Below are 18,561 nucleotides of genomic sequence, written 5' to 3' on the forward strand. Positions count from 1 at the left end.
ATGGGGTGTCCTACAGATGTTGAGGACTGATATAAATTAATGGAGGGGAGGAAGATGAGTTAAGGAATCTCTAAGGCTAGATGCTTATGAACATAGTTGATTCTTATAATTCATCTCTGTAGTATTAAAGATCTAGCCAAGCTTTAAAAAAGAGCTGGTGGTGGTGGTAGTGTATTTGTTGCTTAAGCCCCCATGAACTACTGTATTATCACACTTAACTGTGATGTGTTGCTTTGTTCTTGTAAATGTTCTCTAGACATGTACATATCTATGTTTGACCTCCACAGTGAGATTTTTTTTTAAAAGAATATGAAGGTTTATTTCAAAAAGGAATATTTTAACCAGGATACACAGATGCACTTAATGTAACCTCACCTTCTGCAAAAATAGGTTACATAATACTCAGAAATGCAAGAAACAATTTTATTTTCTACAAATTAGACAGCAGATGTTTTTCATAGCTTGTATAACCTCCAAAATGGAGGTCACAGATATGTATCTTGTGACAAAGTAGCTAACTCTAAAGCCTGACACCACAAAGCTAATGCTGGTAACTTAAATGACTTTTAAACTCCTCAAGGGGAGCCTATTACACTTAGTGAAAATTCGAGACATCCAGTTAATGCTTATTTTGAATGTATACTGCTTCATTTTAAATGCAGACAGTGGTCATTTGAAAAGTTAAAGATTTTGTTATTTCAAGTTGTGAATTTTTTTCTGTTTCGGTGTGAGGAGGAAAATCACTTCATTTTGTCAGGGGAAAAATCAGTAATGTTTGTCATTGGTTTTATTTGAAATTGAGCATTTACATAAGTTCAAATTACATTCTTCTAGCAAAAAGTCATATTTAATGAATAAGCACACAGAGAGGGGCAAATTTTAATAACAGCAACAATAAATTTTTATTAAGTATCAAGTGTGTATAGTCCATACAAGCTAAATATTTCCAGATTACCTGTTCAGGCATGTATATATTTAAGAGAGAAAAATCTAAAAATTGTAATATATACATATAAATATTTTTTAAATGAAGTAAGTTCTGCCTCCCATAGATCTTTTCAATTCTATATATTCTTAAATTTTATGAAATTATTTTTTAAATCCCTAGCAATAGGAAAGAATTTTTTGCAATTAGAAAGAATGATAATAATATAATTTTCAGAGGAAAATAGTGACTTTTTTTCTTATCATTAAGTTATGCTAATTCATAAGTATGCTCCTATATCACAGTTGTTCATATGATGCTACCATTTTTTTTTTTTATAGTAATCAGGGTTAAGTAACTTGCTCAAGGTTACACGGCCAGTTATTTCTGGGTGTGGTGCTGAGTGTCTGAGCCCGGGATTCGATCTCCAGGTCGTCCCAACACTGGAGCCGGTGCTCTTACTCGCTGTGCTACCTGGCCGCCCCAGATGCTACCATTTCTTGTGGCTATTATTTTAAACATTTATCTTCCCTTTGACATAGCTTCGTTGTTCTTTGTGATACTAAGTTTTAAACAAGGGATGACATGAGACTTATAATTCAGAATTATTTCCTTTTCAGATGAGAGATCTCCAGCTGCCCAGTATGTGGACCTGTTGCTAAATCCAGAGCGTTACACAGGATACAAAGGGCCCTCTGCATGGAGAGTGTGGAATAGCATCTATGAAGAAAATTGTTTCAAGTAATGGTTAAGGGATAGGGAGGGGAGGATAGTCATTTGTATGTGTATGTGTTTTGAAAACAGTACTTCATACCCTCCAAAATTCATTTTCTTTCTTTCTTTCAGGCCTCGATCTGTATATCGTCCTTTGAATCCACTGGCACCCAGCTGGGGTGGGTTTTTTAAAATATTTGTATCTACATACTTAGGACTACCTTCAAAATCTTTTTTTTTATAACTAATCTTGCCTTTTTAGTGGATGGATAAAAATCGTTTTATGTTGTTCATGTATGCATTAAGTATACATTTTTATTATGAATTTATAGTAAATTTCACTACTTATATTTATATAGAATAAAAACTGGATCTATTGACTTAAAAATCATTAGAGGTCAAATTTTTTTCATGGTAGGTAGATAGCAAGATATATTGAAAATACTTTATAGGAATATGGTTCTTTTTAAAATTAATTAATTTTTGCTTTTTGGAGGGGGGAAGACAGGACAATTGGGGTAAAGTGACTTGCCCAAGATCACATGGCTAGTTAGTGTTAAGTGTCAGAGGCTGGATTTGAACTCAGGTCCTCCTGACTCCAGCGCCAGTGCTCTATTCACTGTACCACCTAGTTCCCCCAGGAAGTGTTAACTACTTGATAACCAGTTTGGGACAATTAGAGCTATTGCCAGTGTTCATCAGTTGCTCTTACTCTTATTCCTAAGAATTCATAGAAAACAAGGTTGGTTACAGACCTGTTGTAACGGTTTAGGTACAGTTGTGTCTGAGACAACTCTTACAAGGATAGGCCTGTACTGGGAAAAGCCTGAGCCCTCAAAACAATTCTAGAGCTTACCTCGGCTACTGACTTTTTTTTAATTGGGAATTAAATTCAACTTTCTAGGACTATCCTGTGTTTTTTCCACTATAAACAGTCTGACTTCCATTCACTCCTATTCTTCAGAGTTGCTTCTTTTTGTGTCTTTAGAATTTAATTCTTTGGTTTCTTATCTCCACCGAATTTATAACTCTACTAGAACTTTAAACCATACGTTCCTAGCTATAGAGACTACTTTATATTTTCCATGATGCCACCCTTCTTTATATCAAGTTTTACAGTGTAGTCATTATATATTAAGATATATGTTGATCTAATTTAGAAGGTTGCCTTAGAATTTTTCTGCCTCCTCACTCCCTGCAAAGGTTTTTGGTTTTATTTTATTTTGGCAAATGCTTATCACAAGTTAAGGTTTAGCAACTTTGACAAATTCTTTATTTACCTCTCCACGTAGAAACAATGACTCCTCTTTCCATTCAGCTGCAACTTAACTTTTGCTTCCTGGATTCATTTATGATAAAAGTATCAAGGTTGATATGATTTAGTTCTTCAATAATTGTGGCCTTTCAATTAGCATAAGGATTTTACACATAGTAATAAGATAATAGTATCTATCATTTATATAGCACCTAATGGTTTGCAAAGTGTTCTACAGATGTTATATTTTTATCCTCACAATAACCCTGGGATGTAGGAACTATTATCCACATTTTACAGATGAAACTGAGGCAGACAGAGGTTGAGTGATCTATTCAGGGTTTCATCTAGGAAAAGTCTGAGGCCAGATTTGAACCTAGGTCTTAATGACTCCTGGCCCAGTGCTCTATCTCTGTGCCACCTAGCTGCCATAACATAGCAACTATTGTTAAATTTTATAAATGGGGGGCGGATAGGTGTCGAAATGAATAAAGCACCAGCCCTCAAGTCAGGAGGACCTGAGTTCAAATCTGCCCTCAGACACTTGACACAAAATTAGCTGTGTGAACTTGGGCAAGTCACTTAACCCCAATTGCCCTGCCTTCCCCCATTCAAAAAGTAAAAAAAAAACAAAACAGGATCACTGGAGACTACAGATTTGTGTTTTTCTTAAAAGTTCATTTTTAGATTGTCTGCTTGCAGAAGAAGGACTGCTTTTGTGGAGGGAGCTCTTCTCCTACTTGGCCTCTCTTCCTTATTCTCACAGAATCTCAGATTTGGAAGTCACTTCCAGCCTCTTCTTTATTAAGAGCACCTTCTGTCACTTACCTTGAAAGTTGTTCTTTAACCTTTCCTTGAAGACCTCTACTGAGAAAGGGATTCCTACCCACAAAACAGCCTTTTCCACTTTTGAATAGCATTTAATCATTCAGGAAATTTTTCCTTAAATCAAACCTAAATCTAGTTCTGTCCTCTGTGGCTAAACAGGACAACTCTAATTCCTCTTTAATGTGACAGATCTTCAGATACATAGGATTATAGTTTTAGAACTTGAAGGGTCCTTGGTGTCATATTGCTCATCTCTTTTTATAGATGAGGAAATTGTGACCCATTTAGGTTAAGCACCTTGCCCAAAATCACACAGGTCCACTAACTTCCAGGCCAACCCTCTTTTAGGTAACAATCCACTTCTCTCCTCACTCTCCTTTAAGTGTTCTCTATCCTAAACATTTCCAGTTCTTTTCTACCAATCTTGATATCCCATTATTTCCAAACTCTTCACCATCTGCATTGCTTTCCTGGAAACTCTCAAAATTGTCAGTGACCTTCCTAAAATGTCTTGTCTAGAGATAAACTCAGTATTCCACATGTGTTTGAAATGCAGTTATTAAGCACCTTACTATGTGCTAGGCACTATATTATGTGCTAGGAATACAAATAAGGGGAAAAGACAGTCCATACTCTGAAGAAACTCATAGGAGAAACAATATATAAGTAAGATATGTACAAACAAAATACATATAGGATAAATTGAAAATAATCAATAAAAGAAAGGTATCAGGAAAGACTTCTTTTAGAAATTGACATTTAAGCTGTGACTTGAATGAAGCTAGGGAAGCCAGGAGGTAGAGTTGAGGAGGGATAGAATTCTAAGCATGGGGGACAGCCAGTGAAAAAGCCATGGGGGAAGGACATCTTATATAGAAGGAAACAAATGAAGCAAATAAGAAAGCTAGAAAGGATAGAAGATACAGGAGAATGGAGGTAAAGGAAAAGGGTGCTAGTACTAGAATGAAGCATAATCACAATAGACATCTTTTTTCCTGTCCTACTGCTCAGTGGCTTCATTGAATTTATGACCTTTGATCATCTTTTTAATTAACCACTGTGCATATCTATTCAAGTGTTCTGGGTCTCTCAGACAAATAACCTATGTTGTACTAGGGCAATGGCTTAAGTAATTGTTACTTCTTATTTATGGTAACCAGAGCATCTCTTGCAATCTCTGTAATCCCTATCTTTAAGTGGAGTTCTGAGTGTATATTTTGAAGGAAAAAAATGAAAAGCAAAACAAAAAGCTGGCAGTGCCAAATGAAGGTATAGCAACGTAAAAATAATTTAAAGTGACATAATGACTGGTTCTCTATGTGTGTGTGACTAAAAAAGAATTTATTAAGCATTTACTCGGCTGAGAACACTAGATTCAAATAGAAAAACAAGACAGTCACTGTTGTCAAGGAGCTCAGATTCTGACTAGGGAGATAACATAACAGGAGGATTCGGCTGCAAGAAGGATGAAAAAGCTCAGTGGTCCTGGGAATGCAGATTATTTGGCAATGGCCAGGAAGTTACAATGACAGGTTACATAGTAAGGTGATGGGTAGTCCTTCATCTTACTGGAAGGATTATAATGGGTGACTCTTTACAAGAAAATTTAGTTCTTATGATATGACTTGAAAATATTTTTACTCATGTAATAGAGAATATGCACATAATTGGTATACATGTTGTATTCCCCCACTAAAAGGTAAACTCTTTGAGGGAAGGGACTCTTAGATTTTTATTTGTATCCCCAGCACCTAATACAGTTCCTGGGATATAGTATGTATTTAACAATGCAGTTTACTTCATGTGTTCATATTATAGATTAAACTTTATTCATTGGAATCTTCTCATAGTAACTCAGGATAAACAATTCTTCATTTTCAGGGTGTCTTATTTACTTGGTGCTATATGCAAAGTTATTAGTATAACATAGTGTAATATGTGTTTTGTTTCCAATACTTAATGTGTATAGAAATAGAGTTTTTAACTGTTCCACATATTTTAAAATAACTACTGTTTTGTTTTGTTTTTCAGGAAAGGATGATGGTGAGTTAAATTGTGATATTTTAAGAAATGAAAATATTTGGAGCTACAGTTTATAAAGAGAATCCTTTTAAGTGGCTAAACTTTGATATCTTCTAATTTATACATTTTACCTAAGAAGATATTCTCTTTTTAAAGCATTTTTTTGTTCTGAAATTAGACTGTATGAAAGAGAGCCTAACAAACACTAAGCTTCAGTTATTACTATCTAAATCACTGTCTTAGTTTTGTCATTGTACATATATGTATGCATACATGTACATGCATACACACATTTATTTCTTGTTTAGGTTTTTCAGTTGTGTCCAACTCTTAGTGAATCCATTTGGGGTTTTCTTGGCAAAGATACTAGAGTGGTTTGTTTTTTTCTTCTTTAGCTATTACAAAAGGGGGGAACTGAACAAACAGGGTTAAGTGACTTGCCCAGGGTCACACAGCCAGTAAGTGTCTGAGGTCAGATTTGAAATCGGAAAGATGAGACTTGACACTATGCATTGCATTACCTAGCTTCCATATAGATGTAGATACAGATATAGATAAATACATACACATGTGTGTATGTATATATATATATTCATATGTATATACTATATATATAGTTGATGTACATGATATTTTTATACTGTAGTTATTAAGCAACTGTTTATTAATGAATAAAGAATTTTTTTTTCTTTTTGGAGGGGGGAGGGCAGGGCAATTGGGGTTAAGTGACTTGCTTAAGGTCACACAGCTAGTAAGTGTTAAGTGTCTGAGACCAGATTTGAACTCAGGTCCTCCTGACTCCAGGACCAGTGCTGTATTTCACTGTGCCACCTAGCTGCCCCAAGAATTTTTTTTAAACACACCAAAATTGGGATTCTAAGTACAATATGAAGCTATCCTGTTATATTTTGGGTGTAAAAAAGGACTAGTTTTATATATTACATTGGTTAAAGAAATCATATTATCATTATATTGCTTCCATCTTCAGTTTCTTACAACTCCATTTCTCCCCTAATAATTTTTCTAGATATAGACTCTGAGAACTAGTCATGGTAGAGAGAACATTGAGATAGCTTCCTGAGGTGATTTTCCTTGTTCACATCTCTAGCTTTTTTACATTTTGAATATGTAGTCTGTTGTATACATCTTTTTGATGAATAGTGATGTAATAATTGAGTACTTTCCCAGAGGATTTCTAGTTGGATCTCAAAGGACACTAGCAAGCTGGATGAGAGGACTTGAGACTGAGACACCTGAGGATCATGTGAAGGAACTGTAGATGTTTAGTTTAGAGAAGATAAAGTATAGAGGATACTCTTATTTAAGTTGTCAAATTTATTTGGAAGGTTTACTAACAGCTTTTTAATACACTTAAGGAATCATTTGTTTAGGAGCATTCTCCTAACCAATCAAGTAATTAAGTTATTTATGGGCAGTGCACACAAGTGTTAACTTGTGTTTGCTGCCATACCTAGCATGGTGTTCTACATAGTGTAGACGTTGGACAGTTTTTAAATTGGAATTGTATTAATGGGTTCAGTAGAAACGCAAGATTGAGAGTCTAAAGAACCTGGATTCAAATACTCAGCTCTGCTACTTACTTATCAGTATGACTTTGGACAAGTCACTTAACTCTTTGGGCTTTAGAGCGTTTTTTTTTCTGCAAAATAAAGGTGTTGCACTAAATAGTTCAAGACCCTTCCCGCTTTGAATGTTATCTTAATTTAGTCTGGTTTCTGTTTGACTATTAAAAGTATTAACTAAAATATCTCTTTTCAGGAGAATCATTCTACAAATGGCTAGAAGGTAAATAATTTAACGATATAATCTATCAGCAGCTTCTGCATATTTTCATATATATTTAATATTTACCATTACAATTAGTCTGCTTTTGACTAGCGCACAACTTTGTGTCGAAAAAAAAAATTGATCATGGATGACACATCTATATCATTCTTCTCCTTTTCTTTTTTTATTGGTGCCTTTTGAAAAAATATAGCACTTATTTCCAGTATTACATGCTCTACTTCAGCAGGAAAGCATTTAAGCTAAACTGTACCTACAAAGCAACTTTTTTATTGTATAACAATATCATAAGCAATTATATGATATATATTTATAATTATTATATAATGTATACAACATTTTGTCCTTTCTTCTCCCACCCCCAACCTTCTACTGAGGAAAGTAAAGTATATTTCATCCTCAGTTCTCCAGAACCTAGATTGGTCATTGTGTTTAGAGTTCAGCTTACTTTTATTGTTTTAAAGTTTATATTATTGTAATCATATAATTAGTCTTACCATGTATATCTGAATTCCTTGTATTTATCATTTCTTACAGTATAGATCCATTAGATTTCTATACTATTGTGTGTTCAGCTATACCCCAGTCAGTGAGAACTCATGCTGTTTCCATTTTCTTTTTGCCAACAACATGAGGGTTGCTCTTATGAGTGTTTTAGTGTGCATATAGGTAAAGAGAAAGAACATTCTGTTATTGACCACCCTTAGCATATATTTCCAGTATGGATTGTTCTTTGTTGTAACTGTATCTCCTTGCTTGGCTCAGGCCACTCTGATAGAGTATGTATGAATCAAAAAAGGCAATGAATTTTAGCTCTGATTTTTTTATTCTGATATACAAAATATGAATAGAAAAATGCTTTCCTAAAGTTGTTTGGATTGTGCATTGACTTTTTTTTTATTTTTAATTTTAAAATTCTATGAATTATTTTAATTATGTATATGTGTGCATGTTTATGTATGTATATACACACACACACACACACATACATATGCTTTCCCCACAATATCTTCCTGTATAGGTTTGTGTCTGGAGAAAAGAGTATTCTATAAACTAATTTCTGGGCTTCATGCTAGCATCAACTTACATCTGTCTGCAAAATATCTTTTGGAAGGTAATCAGATTTTTAAATATTAAGTTTCACATTCTGTAAATAAAATAATTATGGAAAATGCATGAATTGAGTATAGAGGTACATGACTATAATCACAGCTATCAGGGAAGCCAAGATTTGTGGATCTTAGGTTTAAGTTCAGGAATTCTAAATTGTAGTGGGTTATGCAAATTGTGTATCTGCATTAAGTTTAGTTTAGCATAATACTTTGAGCCCCTGGGGTGGGGGTGGGGGTGGGGGTGGAAGGGTGGTTTGTGGGTATTGAACTTAATGATGCCCAAGGAGGAACAAACCAGCTTGTGTTTGAAATACCAAATCTCTGGCACCAGGAAGTAGTGGGACTAGCCTTGGGAGTAGCCTCTGCATTTAGTCTGAGCGAGACAGTCTTTAAGCAAAGAAAGAAAGAAAATACAAATTTTCCATGTTATAGGGTAATCCATATATACAGGAATTTTTTGTTTTTATTAACATCTTTCTTTTTAGAAACCTGGGGAAAACCTACTTGGGGACCCAACATCAAAGAGTTTAAGCGCCGCTTTGACCCTGAGGAGACCAAAGGGGAAGGTCCTAGAAGGTTAAAGAACCTCTACTTTTTGTATTTGATTGAACTCCGAGCTCTGTCAAAGGTTGCCCCGTACTTTGAGCGCTCAATTGTTGACCTTTACACTGGAAATGTAGAAGAAGATGCTGAGACAAAAAACCTTTTGTTGGAGATCTTTCGAGATACAAAGTAAGAATTGAAGTTATTTCTTACCTTTACATAAAAGATAACCTTTGTTTAAATTGAAATGAAAAATGGAGATTAATGTGTAAGTCATTGAAGAAAGGCAGAACTAGATTTTTAAAGGGTCATCAGAATATCATTATTTGAAAACATTTCTGGAAATGGAGTTAAAAATGTTTCTAGACATCTCAGTTGCTGAAACCGCTTCACAGTCAAGAAATTATTACTATTTCTGTTTTTAAAAATAGGACTCTTTAAGTTTGAGTTATGTATAGCAACTTTTTGTCCTATTATCTGCCTAGAATGCCATGCTTCACGTGCTAGCTTTTCAAGACAATTACATTCGTTGCTTTTGGTTTTGCTCACTTTCCAAATCTCTGCTCAGCCCATTGCTATTTTAACATTGTAGGGTATTTTTCCATTATTTTTGTTGATTGAAACTAGGATAAATTACTGTAATCCGTCAAGATGTGTGCTTTATGTAACTAATACTTATTTTACAATTATAAAACACTTTAAATCTGTTAACTGATTTGATTGTAATATCAGCTATGCCTTGGTAGATAATATAAATATTGTTATCCCTATTTTACAGCTAAAGAAACTGAGCCTCAGGGAGGTTAATTGCTTGCCCACTATCACACAACTAGTGAATGGATTGGGCCAGGACTCTTACCCATCAGGGGTCTTCTGATGTGTATTCCATTGGTACATTATACTGCCTTTTACATAAAATGGAATTGTGGCAGTATTCTCCCTGAAAATCTTAAACTTATTCAACTTTCTGGATATTCAGATAGAAAAAAAGTTAGAGCTAGAAAAATTTCAAGCTAATTTTTTTTGGGTAGAATTTTTAAATGCTTTTGTTTATACCATGCTTAACATAATCACCTGTTTTTTATGATGACATTTTAGTGCATAATTTCATTTATTTGTTTCCATCTGTTATAATAATATATCCATCATTTTGACTTAGTCTTGTATTGAACAATCCACACATTGACATTTTTTCCTTTAGTGTATAAACCATGATATTATTAATGTAGTCATTTTAGAATTTAAAAATATCTGTAGTGATAAAAATTATGTAGCACAGTATGTAAATTTTCATCTTTATTTTACCACATAATTATTATTTGATCAGGTCCTTCCCTATGCATTTTGATGAGAAATCCATGTTTGCAGGAAACCAAAAGGAGGCTAAATCATTAAAGGTAATGTCAGTAACATTTCTTTAACATTTGAAAATAAACTTGAAATTAATTTTTTAAATTAGTCCTATTTCAGTTCCTGTTTGTTCTTTTGATTCTCAGCCATTTTCCTCACTTTTCTTTTTTTTTTTTTTAGAGGGGGAAGGCAGGGCAATTGGGGTTAAGTGACTTGCCCAAGGTCGCATGGCTAGTAAGTGTTAAGTGTCTGAGGCCAAATTTGAACTCTGGTCCTCCTGACTCCAGGGCTGGTTCTCTATTCACTGCGCCACCTAGCTACTCCGTAATAGACAGTTTCCTCACTTTTTGAAATTGGTTTGATTGGATTTTTTTTGGTTGTGTATGACAATTTGTGACCCCATTTGGGGTTTTCTTGGCAGACACTGAAGTAGTTTGCCATTTCCTCCTCCAGTTCATTTAACAGATAAGGAAACTGTGGCAAACAGGGTTAAGAGATTTGCTCAGAGTCACACAACTAGTAAGTGTCTGAGGTGAGATTTGAACTCAGGAAGATGAATCTTCCTGACTACAGGCCTGGCATTCTATCCACTGCACCACTTAGCTGCCCCCATTAATTGGATACTGTGGTACTATTACTGAGGAGAGAATATATGCGTTTCTTTCCCTATTTTTACTAGGGAATTATAGTTATATTTTACTTTTATTTTTTACTACCGTGTTTCCCCGATAATAAGACCTATCCTGAAAATAAGCCCTCCCCTTACTGTGTAAGATTCCTCTAAAATAAGCCCTATTGAGATTGCTATTGTAGTGAAGGTGATCCCCTGCGCTACACGCTACATTACGGTACCCTCTGTATGCACTGTCCCCCCCCCTCGGTGAAACGCACACCACGCTCCGAGCTGCATCCAATCAGAGCTGCAGCAGTGAGCGCGTCATCCTGTTCTTCCCCAGTGATTTGCTTATTGAATAAAGGTACATTTTTTTGTTCATATTTACCTGTTTATTAAAATTGCTGTCAATGTTCATTAAAATAAGCCCTCCCCTGAAAATAAGCCCTCTGGTGTTTTTCTGTCCAAAAAAATAATAAGACGGTATCTTATTATCGGGGAAACACGGTAGTTATATTTTACTTTTCTGATTTGTCCAGTTTTTTGGTGATTCTGTCCTGTGAGTATGATGTGGAAATGTTTTTTAAAATGATCAGGAAATTTTGAAGAGCTGAGCGATTTTAAGCTTGAAGTTGTAATATTACAAGCTCACCTTCCTATGAGATTTTAACCTGAGTTAGCCATTTTCAAGATCACCAATATTGTTTTCTTTTTTAAAATTATTATATAAAATATTATTACCTAGTATTTCCAAAAGATAAATTTTATTTATATTACTTTTGTTTAAAATGAAATTTATGAGTGTTAAGTTTGTAACATCATTAAAAGAAGTGAACAGAATTAAACCAGATAGATATTCATCCAATTGGAGAAATTTGTATAGAAATGCTGATGAAATAAACATTTTGTTTTCATAAGAATATTTTCATATATAACAGTTTTATTTACTGAATGATAGAATAGACTTTGAATTGGAAGGAATATTAGAGGTCAGCTAGTCCAATCCTCCTGTAATACAGATGAAAAACTCAGACTTGTAGATGTTAAGATACAGCCATGGCTACACAGCTGAAGTGGAAGAACCAGAATTTGAATCCATTTTTCCTGATTTCAAGTTCAGGATCTGTTACCTAATGGCCCTTTTACTCCCTATTCTAGGGAAATACTTTTATTTCCAAGTGACCATACATTTAGAAGAATGTTAGAAATAGAAAAACATTAAAAGAGGATGTCATGGATAAATACTGTATTTCTTTGATTCCCAGCACCTCTAAATTTCTAGAGTTCTATGGCAAAGCTGTAAGGGAAGAATAGGTTATTTCATCCAATGAACTCATTATGATACTATTCCTTTTTATAAATTCCATAGCCTAGTATCTTTTTTTTACCTGAAGCAATTAGACCTAAGCAACTTGCCTCAGGTCACGTAGCTAGTAAGTGTCTGAGTCTGGATTTGGACTCAGATTCTCCTTACTCCAGGACCAGTGCTCTATCCACTGTGCCACCTATGTACCCTGATAATGTAGTATTGTAGTGGGTTACTGATAGAGTGTTGGAAGGTATGAGACCTTTCAATTTCCTTTAAACATACCTGCCAGTCATTTTTAGATTTTTTTTGTTAGGTTAACAAACTAAATTTGCTTGTTGACTAGTGTGTTTTGGGCAGTAAGTAGTTTAATTTAGCTATTCAGAGTTCTTTGATACATCTGCCTTTGCTGACTCAACATATATGATGGTAAATATGCCCCCTATTTTATATTATCACAAAAATATTTGTAGTTAAGTGGAAAATTTTGCTTCTGATATTTCTAAACAAAGGAAACTAAAGGTCACTGAGCCTATGTTGGTGGGGAGTTGGTGTCTTTGTATCTGTAAGGAAATAGTCATATAGTTTTATTTTGGTTTAGCATTATTATTGCATTTGTTTTTAAATTCAAGTTGGAATTACATTTTAAGTGAATAAATAAAGTAAAATTTGCCTACTGTTTTTCAAGGATATATAAAAAAAATCATAAGCTTTGCTTCAGGTAATTCTCTGAGTATGCCAGATTAACTTCTTTACCTTTTTAGGATTACTAAAATGGTAGATCTAGAGGAATGCTAGAATTACCATTTACCTAGATTTTTGGCAATGTATTTGATAAAAATCTTTCATAGTATCCTTGTGGACAGGTTAAAAGAGATGTGAGCTAGACAATATAGAACAATTAGCTGAATTAGGAACTGGTTAACTGGTCATGAATAAGTGTCAACTTGAAAGGAGGTTTCCAATGAAATGCTTCAGGAATCTGCTTGGTCCTGGGGTTTCATATTTTTATCAATGATTTAGTATAGTGTTTGGCATGTAGTAGGTGCTTAATAAATGCATTTCATTCATTCATGGATGGTTTGAATAAAGACATAGATGACATTCTTACCAAATTTACAGGTGACACAAAGCTACCGTGTTTCCCCGATAATAAGACACTGTCTTATTATTTTTTTGGACAGAAAAACACCAGAGGACTTATTTTCAGGGGAGGGCTTATTTTAATGAACATTGACAGCAATTTTAATAAACAGGTAAATGTGAAGAAAAAAATGTACCTTTATTCAATAAGCAAATCACTGGGGAAGAACAGGATGATGCGCTCACTGCTGCAGCTCTGATTGGATGCAGCTCGGAGCACGGCGTGCGTTTCACGGGGGCGGGGGAAGTGGATCACCTTCACTACAGTAGCAATCTCAATAGGGCTTATTTTCGGGGGAGGGCTTATTTTAGAGGAATCTTACACAGTACGGGAGGGCTTATTTTCGGGATAGGTCTTATTATCGGGGAAACACGGTAGGAGGAATAGCTAGTAAAGTCATTCAGAAAGATCTGGACAGACTACACCATTAAACTGATTTGAATAAGGTGAAATTTAAAATTGGAATAAGTGTAAAGTCTTATATTTGGATTTAGGAAACTGTATTCCACAAATGCAAGATGAAAGAAGCCTGGTTAACAGTATTTCCGAAAAAGTTCTGGAGGGTTTTGTGGACTACAAGCTTTGTTTGATGGCAGCCGATCAGTACACCAAGAAGCACTAATTAGTACCTGCTATGTGCCAGGCATTTGTAGATAATGAGAATAATAGGGCAAAAATAAAACACTTCCTGCATTTGAGGAGCTCACATTTTCTAAGAGTAAATGAACTGTAAATACATAAAGAAAAAAATTACTTATGGGGAGAATGTGGTATCAAGAAAAGTATCATGTGAAAAGTGATATTTGAACAGCTTTCAAGTTGATTTTTTTTGTTGCTGTTGATTAGTTGTGGCTGACTCTTCATGACCCTTCAAAAGGTTTTCTTGGCAAAGATGTTGGAGGGGTTTGCCATCTCTTCCAGCTCATTTTACAGATGAAGAAACTGTTGCAAACAGGGTTAAGTGACTTACCCGGGGTCACACAGCTAGTAAATACCTGGACTAATTTTCCTGACTCCAAGGGGACAGAACTTAATCTACTTTGCTACCTTGATGCCCCTTACAATGTGCTAGGCATTCTATAAAGTAGAGGTGAGGAGGGCATTTGTTCCAGGCTTGGGGGAATAGCCCAGGTAGAGAGAAGGGAGGTGGAATGTTATGGGCCAGGATCAATAAGGTGAGTTTGCCTAGACTGTAGTGTGTGAAGGAGAGTACAGCGAGGTCGTGAAGGGCTTTAAAAGCCAGAGGCATGCATGTGTATGATTCTAGAGGCAAGAGGGAGCTGCTAGAACTTCTTGAATTTGGAGAGTGTCGTGGTCATACATGTTCACTAGGAATATCACTCAGGCAGTTTTGCTGGAGGATAATTTGGAAAGGGGAGGGCCTTGAGGCAGATCAGCCCTATAGGCTGTTGCAGTAATCTAGGTGAGAAGTGGTAAGAGCCTAAAATTAGAGTGGTAGCTATGTGAGTCAAAAGAAGGGCTTGAATGCATGACATATTGTGCAGGTGGAATAAACAAAATCTAATAGCTGATAAGGGAAAGGGAAAAGGTGATCGATCACTTTAAGCTTGAGAACTTTGGGAAGTTATATGGAAGGGAATGTTTTGGGGAAATAAGTTCTGATTTGGGCATGTTTTAGTAGCTACAGCCAAATCAGAGATGTTCAGTTAGCAGGTGTTGATGATATGGTATTGGAATTCAGAAAGATGAGCTGGATAAGCTCTGGGAGCTGTCTGAAGTGATTTCTTAGAAGTATAATTGAACCCATGGGAACTGATAAAATTACCAACAAGTTATAAAGAAAGAAGAAATTTCCCTATAGAGCTTTCATGACCACCCAGTATATATGAGGTGAACCAGCAGAGGTCATTAAGGAAAAGCTGGCAATTAATTGATCATTAGTAACCTTGTAGATAGAAATTTTACTTAAGTGATGAGGTCAGAGGCTAGGTTGCAAGTGACTTAAGTTAGTGTGAAGAGAAAAAAATGGATGCAACTAGTGTAGACAACTTTTTCCAAGTGTTTGACAGTGAAAGAGATAATGCTGATGGGGTGGTTAGGATAAAGTGGTGATTTTTTTTTTCAAGCGTGGGAGAGGTCTTGGCATGTTTATAGGTATTAGTTAGGAAACCAGAGGATAAGCAGTGATTGAAAATTAAGGAAAGAGAATTATCAAAAAGGCAGGCTCCCAGAGGAGAGGGGAGGGGTTAGTATGAAGGATATAAATAGAGGAATTGGTGTTTGCACAGAGAAAGGCCATTTCTTCCTCTGAGAACAAAGAAGAAAAATCAGGGATGATGTCGAGGTCATTTGGAGTGTAGAGGTAGCTTATGGCATATAGCCTCACATTTTTCAGTGAAGTTTTGAGCTCTAATGAAAGAGTTGTGTAGGCTTGAGGGAATAAAGGGTTTGTGTTCTAGAACTACTATTGACTCTGCAACACATATAACAAAACAGAAAAAAAGATTATAATACAAAACAAGTGTGCACATACTTTGCCAGACACAGAAGGTGATCATAGTAGTTGTGCTTCTGGAAGACAGGGACTTAAGATGTATTTACTTGTGAACCTCTCATGGTGCCCCACAGAGTGCTTTGCACAAAATTTGCCTTCAGTAAACATTCTTCAGGTAAAATTTATAAATTGGCAGTGATGCCAATTTATTGTATAAAAATTGTCAGCTTAGTACCCCTTCAGTTAACAGTATTTGAAAGGAACCTAAGAGGTTGGTCATTTAACCCAATTTTCCATCCCACCAAGTTACCTATGCAATAGATGCTCAGCTATCCTGTGCATACATAGTATTAGGAGACTTGTTGCCTTATAATATTACTCTATTTTAAAACTAATTGCTAGAAACCTTTTCCTCATATACTAAAAAATGTTTCTTTGTAATTTAATCCATTGGTTCTTATTATATTGTCTTGGGCCATATAGAATGACCTTTTTCACATGTGAGCCCTTGAGATATTTTATGACAACTGTCATATCCTTCCTTGATGTTTTCTTCCAGATAAAATGTCCCACTATTTTCAACCTTGTCTTATATTGCCCTGCTTCTGAGGCTCCCTTCAGCCATACTGCTTTGCTCTCCTATATGCTCTATAATTTGTCAATATCCTTCCAAAAATATGTTGCCTTAAACAAAAAAAAATACTTGAATTATAATTTGACCATTTTAGGGTGGGATTTGTTATTTGAAGTACAATATATTGGTTTAGTATCTCAACATAATACTTCTGTTAATACAACCTAAGATTGCATTCTGAGGCAGCACTTCGTGGTGAATAGAGAGTTAGTCTAGGAACTAGGAAGAATTGGATTTAAATTCTGCCTTGGATACATACTTCCTGTGTGACCCTGGCAAATCATTTAACCTTTCAGGGCTCTGGGCAGCTACATAAGAAAATAAATTGTGGATATGGTACTAACCTGTACTGGTGGAGGAAATTTTCTTATGAGGGAGCTCTCCAATCATTGACATCACAGGTCCAGCCCCAGCTCTCATCCTCTGAAGGCTGTGATTGTTTTATGTTTTGTTTTTGTGGATTTTTTTCTTTGCAGTCACATCATAGTCCTGTTGAACATACATTTTATTTGAAGGACTGTTTTTTAGTAAATTTACAATTGTTTCATCTAAATATAGTTAAAGATCTAGTTTAACCATAGTGGAAATATTTTCGATCTATCAGGAAGAATTACGGTTGCATTTCAAGAATATATCACGTATAATGGATTGTGTTGGATGTGACAAATGCAGGTTATGGGGAAAACTACAGGTATGTATATCTTTGTTTCTTTGTTTTTGGAATTGTTGTTACTATACTGAATGCCTTCCACTAAGCAGTTCAGAGCTGTTCATAAGTTTTTAAAATTCTTTTCAAAGTAAAGCTTTGATACAGGCAAAAGCAAATAATAGTATCCCTGTTTGAACATGCTAAGAATCTATACAATATCACATTATATATATACAAATAGGAAAATATTTATTTACTTGTTAAATACCTCCACCAAAGTCCTACTCTGCTGCCTCATTGTGATACAGCAAGTAGCCTTAAAGGTCTGTGCCAAGGAATTAAGTATAAGTTTTTACAGTTCCTAGTAAAATGAAAAGAGTTTTAGTATAGTTCCAGAAAGAAAGTAGGTATCTGTCACCTGAGCATAAACCTTAGCTAAGCTTTGGAGAATAGTATCCCTAGGGGAAGGAAATTGATTACCAGAAGATGAAGTTTTTCAGTCCTGACAATTCATTATGAAATCATAAAAACATTTGGTAAGCATAATATATACAATTTGCTCTTATATTTCATATAAATATTAAAAGACATTCAAACCTTATAAGATAAGTGAAACTTATAAGTCTAAGTACATACTTACTATGTGTATACAAAATAAAATTAAAATATATGATTTCATCTAGACTCAGGGTTTAGGAACTGCTTTGAAGATACTATTTTCTGAAAAAGAAATTCAGAATCTTCCGGAGAATAGCCCATCTAAAGGTTTTCAACTCACTCGTCAAGAAATAGTTGCTCTTTTAAATGCATTTGGAAGGTAAGAATCATCTTCATAATGTAATCTTGCTTATACCACCTTTTAAATGAGTTTGAGCTATAAAAATGATGATAATTTCTAGTAAAGTAACTTAAACTAAGATATTTTTTCTAGACCCAGTATCAAAGTCACCAAGAAGCTAGAAAGAGTTGATTGTGGAAGGGAATTACAAACTTCAGCATGTATATTTTACATGTGGAAACTTACTTGTATTTTGTATGATCACCTGTTTGCTTTTGCTACTACCCTAGACCCCTCAAACTGCCAGATGCTAAGGACTGAAGGCAGCAATATCCACATGTACAGTCTTCCATGACCAACACAGAGAGACACATGAACACTATTCCCCCTGCTTCCCTAATAACTCATGGTCCATTCACATAAGTGC

General features: G+C 35.1%; 1 protein-coding gene across 1 annotated transcript in view; it reads left to right on the forward strand.

The window, feature by feature from the left end:
- The window catches only part of ERO1B (endoplasmic reticulum oxidoreductase 1 beta), a 65,086-nt gene that overhangs the window by 39,326 nt on the left and 7,199 nt on the right, over nucleotides 1-18,561 (forward strand). Inside the window, exons 7-15 of the mRNA XM_069064499.1 lie at nucleotides 1,546-1,666; nucleotides 1,772-1,818; nucleotides 5,754-5,765; nucleotides 7,524-7,550; nucleotides 8,572-8,664; nucleotides 9,148-9,394; nucleotides 10,533-10,602; nucleotides 17,312-17,398; nucleotides 18,040-18,173. Of these exons, the coding sequence (XP_068920600.1) occupies nucleotides 1,546-1,666; nucleotides 1,772-1,818; nucleotides 5,754-5,765; nucleotides 7,524-7,550; nucleotides 8,572-8,664; nucleotides 9,148-9,394; nucleotides 10,533-10,602; nucleotides 17,312-17,398; nucleotides 18,040-18,173 (838 nt within the window). The remainder of the gene's footprint in view (nucleotides 1-1,545; nucleotides 1,667-1,771; nucleotides 1,819-5,753; nucleotides 5,766-7,523; nucleotides 7,551-8,571; nucleotides 8,665-9,147; nucleotides 9,395-10,532; nucleotides 10,603-17,311; nucleotides 17,399-18,039; nucleotides 18,174-18,561) is intronic.

The sequence above is a fragment of the Petaurus breviceps genome, unplaced genomic scaffold, assembly GCF_028583685.1.
Source record: "Petaurus breviceps papuanus isolate PSGF00001 unplaced genomic scaffold, PetGlider_PUasm1.0 90633, whole genome shotgun sequence".
In the NCBI taxonomy this organism is placed as follows: Eukaryota; Metazoa; Chordata; class Mammalia; order Diprotodontia; family Petauridae; genus Petaurus; species Petaurus breviceps.